Here is a 12582-nt window from a genome sequence, read left to right as displayed (position 1 = left end):
GACAAGCTTTTCTCTGAGAAGGTAAAGTAACCCCAGAAGCATTAGGTTCATAAGTCCAGCGTCAACTGCCTTGACAAGCTGAACTGAGCTTTCCCCTTGATTAAGAGTTTGAAGCAGAGAAAGAGTAGAGTGATTCTGGAGTACAAGTTATTTTCAGGGAGCACAGGCCTGCCCAGATGGGGTGAGCATGAGGATATTAGGTATTTGAGGGAAGTAAGGAGGTAGGAGATACAGATATATATAAATTTATATGTGTATACACACACACTGAAGAGGTAGGGGGAGAGTGAAAAATAGGTCAGATTCTTAACTCTCAGATGACTCTCACTTCGGCTCTTCCTCCCTTTCCAACTTTAGTAAAGATTCCCTTGTTTATTTTCCCAACTCATAGAGACCAAAGGCCCAGAGACAGCATATTAATTTTTCAATTCTTTTTTGGTATAACAAAGAGCAGTACTTATTAAAAGTAAATATCGCACAAGACAGAGAATCATAAGGATGCCTTGTTTCATTAACTACAAACTGTGCTACAAATGGTAAGCATACTGCTGTTTTTCTACTTACTAAGGAAGACACCAATGCTGAACTGGACACACTGGGAACTTTGTCCACAATGGCTTGCTTCATGTATCTTTCGATGGCCTGCAACATTGTTCCCTAATGCAATTTGGAAAAAGGAAACACAGTGTTCATTTTCAGAAACAAAACTCCTTATCTGAAAGCCAATTACATACACACATGCGAGAGCACAAGCACATAAGCGCACACACGCACACGCACACACACAGAGTTATATTAAGTCATGCTTCAGTTCAATCTAAGGAATAATTCTCTAAAAACTGAAGCCAACAATGAAATGAGTTAACTCAGAGCAATAAACTCCCTATCACTGCCAATGTTTAAAGAGATCCTGTAGAGAGGATGCCTGAATTGGATAAGAAGACCCCTCTAAGGTTCCTTCCAACTTTAATTTTCTGTAAGGAGAACTCCCTATTTTATCTAGTTCCAAAGGGACTTGAAAAAGATCTGAAATAGACTCAAAGCAGAAAGTGAGGGAAAGGAAAGAAGAGTTGAGTGTAACAGCTATCTCCAAAGCCCTGGGCTCACGAGTCATTCGCTTCATGCCTCGGGCTCTCCCTTAGCACCACACTCAATCTTATTTAACATACGATTATTAACTTTCTGAGTTATCTTGCTTCCCAGCTTTCTAGAGTGAGGCAGTAGGGTCTGAAGGGTTGACACAAAGACAGGCAAAGTAATATTTGATAGTCTTATATATGGGAAGAGTCAGAAAAAACTAAATAGCAAATTTCTGTACTACTACAGATGACAGTACAAAGAGGAGCATTTATAATGATATCCCCAAGCTGAAAAGATTAAATTATGCTCAGTATCCCATTTAAGAAGGACAAGGGAATTTATAATAAATTTTAGAAAGATTTAAATCCAAAATGATTTTTCAAAAAGGTTTGATGTTTGAAGTTTTAATTATATAAAAAATTAATGTACATGAAATATCCCATTCTTTCAATGATACTGCTAGACAAATGAGTTACTATAGACCATACAATCATGTTTCCTCAACAACAAATCCTCTTAAAATAAAGTTCCTTTGAGTCAAAGTTAGCCTAGACACAGAATGAACTAGGGAAAATTCTAGTCTCCTCAGTGTTATTGTAGTAGTGGCTGAAGAGGAAAGTACTGTCTCGAGCAGAGATCCAGTGAGTGAAAGGCTGTTCTCTTGGGGTCAAAAAGGAATCAGTACTGCTCTGACCATGGCTGTTTATGGCCTCCATGACATTAGGCAGAGGAGGAGGGAGAGTGGGAAGACTTATATGAACTGTTGCAGAGCAAAATGAACATCACCAGAATAATTTATAAGATGACCACAATAATGTAAAGGAAAACAACTTTGAAAAACTACATTAGAATAATTGTGACCTCAGAAGACAGATGTCACATACACTACCCAATCTTACACACAGAGGTGATGAACTAGAGATGTAGAATGAACCATCCATTTTCGGACATGGCCAATATTTTGAATTGTTTTACAAGGCAAAGCTTCTATTTCATTAGGTTAGTAGACAGTGATAGAGATGTCCTCACTCCTCCAAAAGAAGAAAATGGTATCAATATTAAAAACACACAGGAAAGAAACAGATGGTGACACAAACAGGGCAATTCTGTTACTGCTGGATTAAATTTAACGTATTTTTAAAAATTTTTTAAAAATTTAACATATTTTTTAAAAAACTATGTAAGAGAAGTTCATGGTTTCATAAAAAAGACCCTTTTTTGGTCTTTGTATATTGAAATGTTAATGTTTGATGACTTAAGTTTGATGACTTAAGTTCATAATAAAAGATTTGAAGTTAAAAAAAAGTGGGAGTGATAAGAGTATTGCAACCTTCTACACTTTGTGGAGAAGATGAAAGGTAGGCACAATAGAGATAACATATATCCCTATGTCTCCTCCCATATAATTTCTAGCTTTGAGAAGGAGGTTTCTAACAATGAAGTTTAAAAATAATTAGACTCATAAAAGTTTGCTATAATATAGTTATTCTTGTATGAATCTCTCCAATGACTTGCAAGGGATTACATTCCCTACTTAAGGACTGGATTTTTCTACATACAGCAAGGTAGGCACAGTATATGCTGAACACAAATATGCATAATATTTTAGTATAGAAAGAAACAAATTATCAAAGAGCAACCATCTGGTTAATGTCCAAGTGCCACATTCCATGTCAGGGAAATTTGCAGTCTGGTGGGAGGATGGGAAAGACATAATCCCAAAGCTAAACAGGAGTCTGGTCTGGCTGTTAAAGCCAACATACATAACTGCTAAAAAAAATTCCATGGTATTTCTTAATGACAAGTAGTCATTTATCGGTGTGTTCACTTTGAAAGTTTTAGTTCTATCTTTTCTATGAAAGGAAAAGCTAGTATTTAAATCCTAATAAGAGCAATAAAAATAATCAAGCTGTTAAATTCATTTTTCCAGGACTTGTATTTTTTTCTTGTTACTGTTCAGTCTTTTCAGTCATGTCTGACTCTCTGTGACCCCATTTGGGGTTTTCCTGGCAGAGATACTAGAGTGGTTTGACATTTCCTTCTCCGGCTCACTTTACAGATGAGAAAACCGAGGCAAACAGTAAGTTGCCCAGGGTCACACAGCTAGTTAATGTCTAGGCCAGATTTGAACTCAGGAAGATGAGTCTTCCTGACTCAAGGCCTGGCATGCTTTATCCACTGTGCCACCTAGCTGCCCATATGTATATTTATCTGAACCTTATTCCCACTGCACTTCAAACCAATTCAGTATCATCAGATCTCATTCCAACCTGTACACTTGAGATGACAAGCCAATGTCATACTGATTCAAATACAGGCCATATTAGCCAAATTAGATCACTAGGGGTTCCTCAACCTCTTCCACATCACATCTCTACATGGATGAACTGAGTGCAGTCAATGGTGAACATTATTTTTCAGTGTATACCTCTGTCAATACTTTTTCCTTCCAAGGTAGAGGCTTGGCCTATAGTCAGATGAATATGACAACTACAAAGCCAATGTAAACAAAGAGGATGATCTTTTAAAAACAAGAGACAAACAAGTGACATCACAGGTACTTGTGCTATGTATGTATGAAAATATGTATATATACATGCATGCATATGTACATGTATATATGTATTATAAACTTATGAGCACATACTGTCAACCATTAAAATTAAATCTATTTCTTCTTAAGGAAGCATCTCCTTGTCAGAGTAGAGAGTCCTATAAAAACTAAACATTGTCCTCAGGGAAACATTTAGAGATACAGCATTTCCTAGGACACCACACAAACAGAACTTACATCAGTGATTCTGCAGAGGGCCCTGATGGCTGGGCCTCGGTACACATCCTCCTTCCCGGTCATGTCTTTGGTCAGACTAGAGAAATTGAAACGAGTTAATATGCCATTAATCATGGTAATATGTATTCCTTCACAGACTCCTGCTTGGCTAGCTTTCAGTAACATTCTCTACTTTCAGTCTAATACTGAAAAGAAATTAGGACAAATAGTAAAAAAAAAAAAAAATTGGGCCATGGAAAATAAGATTCCTAATAAAAGCTGAGAACACTAGGGTAACATTTCTTTAGGATCCCCAAGCTAATAAAAATCTTCTGTTGACTTTGCTATTCTCCTTAAGATAGCATCCTAGGTCTCTACTATGAAACTTCCAGTCTTTCTAGCACCCAACCCTGTAATCTAGGTCTCCTATCCACTACTCTGCTCTCAATCCTTATCCTTCATGACCATTCTGAAACACGTTACTGTTACAGATTCCTTCTCCTTCCTTGGTCTCTGTGCTTTTGCTCTCTCCCAATTCTCCTGCTCCCTTCTGATCTCCTTCACTGGGGCATCCTCCTCCTCCTGCTGCTGCTCTCCAGGTCTGGTTATTCCTCTCAGCCTTTATCACTGGCCCGTTTCTCCCTATTTGGTCTTTTAATCTCATCAATCCCATGACTTCAATTATTGCATCTAACAGCTAGCTCCAGATGTTCAGCTCCAACCTCCCCCTGCACACCACTCCTAAATCTTCAACAACCTTCTGGACATCATCTTCTAGATGTCCTGCTGGCACTTCAAATGAAGTATGTCCAAACCTGAATCCATCATCTTTCCCCCTGAAACCTGCCCCTCATTCCCAGTCACCAGGGTCAAAATCTCAATGTTACCTGTTAATCTTCCCTCTCCTACTTTGTCTATCAATTGCTCAGCCCTGGCAATTCTACCTCCACGATCTTTCTCCCAACTGCTTTCTCCTCTATATTCCTGCTGCCAGTCTTTTAGTTCACGTCCTTATCACACCTTATCTAGACTTTTACAATATCTTCCTGTCCATCCCCTTTGCTTCTTGTCCTTCCAACTTATCCTTCAGCCAACTGCTAAAATAATCTTCCTAAAGCAGAAGTCTGATCATGTCACACCTCTGATCAAGAACCTTCAATGACTCTCTATTGAATTTAGTATCAAATACAAACTCTTTAGCCTAGCTTTTAAAGGACTTCAACAGTCTCTTCTCAGAACTACTAATCTACATTTACAGCTTGATTTCACATTATTTTACTTTATGCATTCAGTGGTTTAAACAAACTAGACTACTAGCTGACCCCCAATCTCCTACACACCAACTCTATATATTTACACCTGTACAGGCTGTTCAACATGCCTGGAATGCACTGCCTCAGCAGAGAGCTTACTGAAGTCTTTCACTTTTTTCAAGTACCAGCTCAGGTGCTACTTCCTCAGGGAAGCCTTCCCTAATCACCCTTTCCACCCATCCCCGTTTCTTGTAACTCCTTGCCTGAATCTCTCCTTTGCCTCCTCACATTCTACAGTATATCACATTCTTCATGTCCATGTCATATCCTTTCATTAGACTGTAAGCTCTTTAAGGGCGTCATTTCTTTCATCTTGCATCTCAGGGCCTAGGTGCTAGAAAGTGTCTGCTACATAGCAGATGTTAATTATCATATCCACTATCAATCGATCAAAAAGTATAAAGAACTGGCTGTTTCAGGCACTAGATCCCATAATATCTCAATGACATGGAAAGAACTGGCATAAATACTGTAATACACCCAACATTCTTGTTAGTACAAGTCTGTTTGCTAACCTGTTTGTAAACAAGGTTCTCCTTTTAGTGTACTGTTTCAACTAAAGTATTTTCAAGCACACTTATTACCTGCTGTATATAACTATCTACCTTTACCATGGAGCTAATTTACTATAACAGATGACTGAAGAAGAAAAGGGAAGAAGGAAAAAAGAAGAGAAGCTTCAATTAGATTAGGAAGCCAGGGGAAAGAGAAAAGAAATTTTTTCCCCACTCACTTTTATGGATTATCTTTCCAATCCCAGGGATTCAGATCTCAAGACTACAGAGGCTAAACTACTCTACATCTCTCCTTTGTTACTTTAACTCTTCAGAACAAGATTATTGATGAGAGCAGGGGTTGGGGCAGGGCCAAAGCGTTTCCCTTCCTTTCAGGTCTCATTTTCTAGAGGGAATCCTGTGGCCCTGGTATAATTCCGGAGGGCTCTCTTAAGACATAGGATTTCTGAAAGGGAGGGGACATGGTCAGCCTTAGGCAAAATTTCAAGCTGGCCAAGTATGTGACTGCCTCCTTCCCACTTTCTTCCTCTGCCCTCTGCTCTCTTCTGGTGTTCATTCTCCTATATTCCCTGTGCCTCGTAATGCCCTAAATCTTTCTTACTATAGCAATCCATTCAAACATTCCTTTCCTACTGTCTTCCATGTACCAAAATCACAACTCTCTTTTGCTTCTTCAGAATTTGTTTTAATTAACTGACATATACATCCATTTAAAAAAAAAAAAGGAAGCACATACAGAGTTTGGTACATCAGACTCAGCAAGGGAGAGGAAGGTGAGCAAAACAAACTTGCTGGTCCTGAAGGAGGAATGAAAAAGAGGGAGAAAAGAAAAGAACTATAATCTAAGGAAGTGTTATAAACTACCATTCATACAATTGAGAAATAGCTGAACAAATTGGGGTGTATGAATGTAAGAAATGATAAAAGAGATAATCTCAGAGAATCCTTGATGGCATAAGTTGATGCAGAGTAATAGGAACAGAACCAAGAGAACAATTTGCAGAAGGACAATAATACAGTAAATAAAAACAACTATGAAAGACTTAAGAACTCTGATCAAAGCAATGACCAAATATGTCTCAAGAGGGCTGATGATGAAGCATGAAAACAGCACTGCACACAAGGTGTAGAGACATACATTTTTGGACACAGGCACTGTAGAGATTTGGTTTGACCATGCTTATTTGTTACAAAGATCTTTTTTTTTCTCCTTTCTTCCTCTTTGTTGATAGTGGGGAGGGAGAAAGAGAGTAAGGAATAATGATGCAAAAGAAAGGTACGGGCCATTCAAACATTTTTAAAAATGCACAAAAGAGAAGATGTTCAGAAGGAAGCACAGATAAGCAGGGCAGTTTTGAAATATAATATAAAAAGTTAAGTTGTGTGAAATGCAGATTTGTAGTTTCATAAAGAATACCCTTTTTGGGTAACATTGTGTATATGGAAATGCTCTTTTTTTGGTGTTTAAGTTCAGAATTTAAAAAAAAAAGATTACAGAAAAGGAAATGGCTATTGCTCCCTCCAGTTCTCCCTTCTCTGTCTTAAGGCTTCAGAACCATACATACTGCCTGCTAATAGCCTCCAAAAAGTACTCTCATCACCTAGGTCAGCTGACTCCCAAAATTCTCAAGGTATCTCCCGCCAAAGAACTAAATAGGCCCTACTACCTGGAATTCCCTTAGCTTATAAATTAGGTCTTTAAAGGTCCTGCCCCATCAATTTTTCTTTCCCTTGATGCCAGCTGATCCCATAAACACTCTCCTGCTGATCCCAGCCCCTCGAGCCCTTCCTAGGTCAGTCCCACTCCTCTGAAAATCGGACAGACTTACTGGGTAACTTTGCTCCATTTATCTGTCCCAGGTCACTGTACAGGATGAAACAGGAACCATTCCTTAGGGACCAACTACTGAATACCCCATCCCTGGAAAGAGTAGTTTTTTTTGCACTAGCCCTGATGGGTTCCACCAGATCATAGTTTTGGCTTTTGGAAATGGAGGTGCCCTTCCTTACCCTTTCACCATGAAGCCACTTTAATATGCAAAGACCATACAAGTTTGTAGAAGGCCAGGAAAAAAGCAAAAGCTACCAAGAGTAAAAGAAGGGACCAGAATTGCAAGGGGTCTCAGAGGCTACTTAGTCCAAACCATATCTGAATAAGAATGCCTTCTAGGAACCCTTCAAATGATTTTCCAAAGTGGTCATCCAGCCTTTGACCAAAAACCTTTAATGATAGGAAACCCACTATTAATCTCCTGAGACAGCACATTCTACTTTTGGATAGCTCTAATTATCAGTTTTTCCTTTTAACCAGATGAAATCTATTTTTTTTTTAACAGCTGTACTTAGTTCTACCCTCTGGGACCAAAAAGAACAAGTCTAATAATTCCTTTTTCACTAAAACCTCTTTAAAAATTTGAAGAGAGGCATCATATCCCCACTAAAACTTCTCTTTTCCAGGGTAAACATCTTCAGATTCTTCATCTGATCCCCATGTGTTAAGACATCAAGATTCTTCACCATCCTGGTTTGCCCTTGTGTGGACATTCCCAATTTATCAATGTCTGCTTACCATTCCCACATTTCAGGAAGATTGATTTAAAATATATTTTTGCCATTACTTCTCTACCAGTCAAAATGTAAAACTAATACTTCTATTAGTATATAATAATTTTCACCTATGTTTCTTCACCTTCACATACCTGCTTGTCACAATAATCACATCCTCGGAGATGTTGGCCATTTCTTTGATGGTGAGGTAGCACATTCTTCTCAATGTTTGCTGGGAAAAATCATTTGTAAAAGGCAAGATGTTATTGCGAAGGATGTCGTTCTACAAGCTACACAAATTAAAGTTCTACTGGGGATTTATTTAAGTGATTTTTAATCAGGTTCTCATGACAAAAACCCCTGGGTGCTTGTGTGATAAAAAACAAAACATCTAAATAAGAACAATCCTAAATATCTCATGTCACCTCTGAAAAGCAAACAAATTCTGGTGCCAGTATGGCACCTATTGTCTGAAAGAATGCTGAAAAGTTCAACCATTTTTCTAGATATTTCCAAATATCAGGATATTTGACTTCAGAGAAAGTCAACTTAAATTCATTCCAGTGGTTTTAAAAGCACAATGAACTACAAAGATACAGACCCACTTCTCCACCCCCCACAGAGAGGAAGCCCATTGAACTAGAAAAATTGCTACAAATGAATAGAGGCCCAGAGCGATTAAAAAGGTAGATGAAGCTTAAAGTGCAGAGGGTTTTGAGATTAAAATGACATAGATTTAACTCAAGATTTCATTAAAAGAATATAAACAATATACTAAGGATGCCACAGTTAAACAATCAAAAGACAGGTTTTTTTCCCCTCTATTCTTCACTTCACTGAAGAACATTTCTCCTAGATGCCCAGTGCTTTTTTGTAAATTTTTATCAGAATTTCTTGACACATTCAAATTAACCTTACAATTTAAATTAAACACTAAGAAAACCTTAAGAAAATGTTTCCTAACTAGCTCTCACTGAGTCTTCACTTTATGCCTACTAGTGTGCACAGGAGACAGAAGCCTAAATTCCTCTAGCCTGGCCATTCTTACACACCAGGTAAGCTTTGCTTTTTGGTTCACATACTTACTGTTCACTACCTGGATCTCAATCCCCAACCCTGCTCACCACCTTCAGCTTCAGCGCAGCCATCTCTGCCTGCCCTAGCACTCACCACTGCCACTAATGATGACAGCCCACTACTACAACAGTGACATCATCAGTGACTACCTCCGGGACCTCAGCAGCCATCTAGTCCATCTCATATCTGGAAAGGAATACTACTATAATGTATCCAACAACCATTCACTCAGCCTCTGCCCGAAGACTTCCAAGGAAGGGGTACTCCCAATGCAGCCCATTCTACTTTGGAACAGCTCTAGCTATTAGGAAGTTATTCTTAATATCAAGCACACATTTGCCTCTTTGCAACTTCTACCACATTGTTTCTGGTTCTGCCCTCTGGGACCAAAGAGAACAAATCTCATCTCTCCTCCATGCTACAGTCCTTATAATATTTGAACACCGCTATCATGTCCACCCTGAATCTATTCTTCTCCAGGCTCAACCCTACCCAGTTCCTTCACAACTGAACCTCATATGACATGAATGCAAGAACCTTCCCCATCTGGGCCACTCCCCAGGTTATCAATGTCCTTCTTAAACTGTAACCCCCAGTACACTATACTCCAGATGAAATCTAATGAGGGCTGAATTATAGAGGGACTATTATCTTCTTATTCCTAGAAGCAATTAATACAGCATGTTAGCTTTAGGGGCTACCATAACACAATGACTTACATTGAACTGGTAGTACACTATTCTCTACATATCTTTCAGACAAAATGCTGTCCAACCATGCCTCCACTATCCTGTACTTGTGAAGTTGATTTCTTAACCCAACATTTCTTTTATCCATATTGAATTTCATCTTACAAGATTTAGCTCAAGAACTTTTTGGATCTTACCTCTGTTGCTATCCCTATTGGATTAGGATCATTTGCAATTTTCATAAGCATGCTCTCCGTGTCTTTAACCAAGTGACTGACTAAAAACATTCAAGAGCACAGGACTAAGAGTAGATTTTGGAGGACTCCACTGGAGACCTCTTAGCACTTAACACTAAATTATTAACAACTATTCCTTAAATCTAGCCATTCAACCAGTTCTAATTCATCTAACTGTATTACCATCAAGTCAGAGTGGCAAGTGAAGCTGATGGCAAATCAGTGAGTGAAACAAAATCAACACGGCCAAGTAAGGAGTCAAAATCAAGGGCTAAGCCAGAGAATGTGGTCAGAGGAGAAGTCAAGGCTAGAGAGAGGTGGTGCAAAATTCCCCAACCTACTTATTCCCTCCCAGAATCATTATACATTTGAATTCATCCTGGTCCTTTGGAATTAGAGATACAGATATGAGTGGAGACATTATGTGCAAATCACATTGAACAAAATAATTTCATTTAATTGTTTTCTTATTATGTAAACCCTGTAAAAAAGGGTTTTCTCCCCCTATGTTGGCTAACACACTGTAGGTAGTTGACTAAATAATCCTCAAAGTATTTAGATTTAAGGTATGTTTTATAGTGACTCATAAACTCAATTATATTATGGAAAAAGCTGTTGAACAAAGAATGAATTTTTCATCTGAAATATCAGTCACATATACACACTATTAAAATGTATGATATGGTTATATGGGAAATGTTTTCCAAGTTGAACTCAACCTTTGAGTCATCTAAAGCATTTTAAAGATCACCTACACATAAAGCACGCAAAGTCCTGGACAAAGGTTAATTATATCTGTGGAAATCACTAACCCATTTTTTTATCAATGCAAACAGAAAAAAACTAATTTAGCTTAAAAAGTAAAGACTTACATCATTAGACTGAAACAATCGAGTCATTGCAAAAAAGGCTTCAGTGGCTTCAGTGGTTCCAAAGTGTTCACCCTGACCAAAATAAAAGTCAATTTAAAAAATCTGTTAAACTAATTGGGGATTTTCCTCTAAAACTTGTATTACTTTACATGCCCTTTACAGCCTTGTAAAGCCATCATTTCTACGAATTCTTCCTCTATATTACAATTTTTAAAATGTCAATTTCCTCTTTTTTCGAGTAACGGCATAGCAATTTTGCATATTTGTTTATTTGAAATATCAGTTCTGTCCACTATGTAACTCAATTCTAGAACAGTAATCCCACTTCTTTTGTGCAGAAGATCTACTCTTCTTCATTTTTCTAAAGCCTTAAGCTTATCAGGATGGGTGGGGTTTAGAAGATAAAGTCTTTTTTACATTGAAGGTAAAGCATCTTAACAAAGGGGGAGGGAATACATGAAACTGACTATGCCCCCTTCCTTACTAGGAATTCCAGTAAATCACAGAAAAGAACACGGTAGGTAGGGACAATCCAACTTGTAAGATCTACCAAGAGATCTGAAAACTAATGAGTGGACCTCTGTTCTAGAAAGTGTATCTTACTTAACATACATATTTACTAAGACTAAAACCACAACAGAGCTTGGGTTAATAGGAACTATCAATATCTCAGTGTTAATTTATTCACCCAAAACAGCACTGGCTCATTCACCCTTCAGAATTCAGGCTTTCCGTAAAAATCTTACTACTACTCAAACTGCATCTCACTAATATAAGAATAGAATTAAATGCTATGCTTTGAATGCCTAAGATGAAAGGTATTAAGTGAAATGTAATAAAAGTTTACAACATTTAAATGAAATGCAATTTGTATGTTATTTGAAAGAGAGGATATCTTGTCTACACATTTGTAATAGCTTGCTCATTCCTTTATGAAAGAATTACTGAATATCCTCAGGGCACATGCATTTTTTAATCAAAATTTATGAATCTTTTTTCCTTACTAATCTCTGAAAACATATGGAAAAGCAAATTTTGGTACAATGTTTTAAAGTATTACTCCATAAACCAGTAACTATGCAAACTGATAAAAAAATTGTCTTATGGTTCTTGTTCCTCATTTTAATTATCTACATGCACGTGAGTACATGAATTGCACCATCCAGATAACAAATGAGAGTGCCTTCTGATCAAAACTGACCTACTTAAAATTCTACCTCCATGATGGGTAGAGATTCACAACTGTGAATTTTTAAAAAGGCAAATTAAAGTGACTTTGCTTTCTATTTAAATTTTTTGATGTGCTTTCGATACATCATACTATTGACCCACCACAAATAGAGTATGGTTTTTAGTTGTTTTTTTTCAATGTTGGTGTTAAGTTTGTAATTATCCATACTTTCCTCCAACCAATGACACAAATTTGTGAAATAGTTGACCAGAATCAGGAATACAATGCTTGATCTAGGTAGAATGAAGCAAA

The 12582-nt window shown here is 37.6% G+C and overlaps 1 protein-coding gene across 3 annotated transcripts in view; it reads right to left on the bottom strand.

The window, feature by feature from the left end:
• COPG2 (COPI coat complex subunit gamma 2) overlaps positions 1-12582 on the bottom strand; it is a 38726-nt gene that overhangs the window by 22368 nt on the left and 3776 nt on the right. For all 3 annotated transcript variants that reach the window (XM_036762018.1, XM_036762020.1, XM_036762019.1), the window contains exons 4-7: positions 11100-11171; positions 8378-8457; positions 3872-3947; positions 565-657 (exon numbers count right to left, since the gene is read on the bottom strand). In XM_036762018.1, coding sequence (XP_036617913.1) covers positions 565-657; positions 3872-3947; positions 8378-8457; positions 11100-11171 — 321 coding nt within the window. The remainder of the gene's footprint in view (positions 1-564; positions 658-3871; positions 3948-8377; positions 8458-11099; positions 11172-12582) is intronic.

The sequence above is a fragment of the Trichosurus vulpecula genome, chromosome 5 (assembly GCF_011100635.1).
Source record: "Trichosurus vulpecula isolate mTriVul1 chromosome 5, mTriVul1.pri, whole genome shotgun sequence".
Taxonomy (NCBI): domain Eukaryota; kingdom Metazoa; phylum Chordata; class Mammalia; order Diprotodontia; family Phalangeridae; genus Trichosurus; species Trichosurus vulpecula.
Note: the sequence above shows the minus strand (reverse complement) of the source record. Positions and strands in the feature narration are given on the sequence as shown.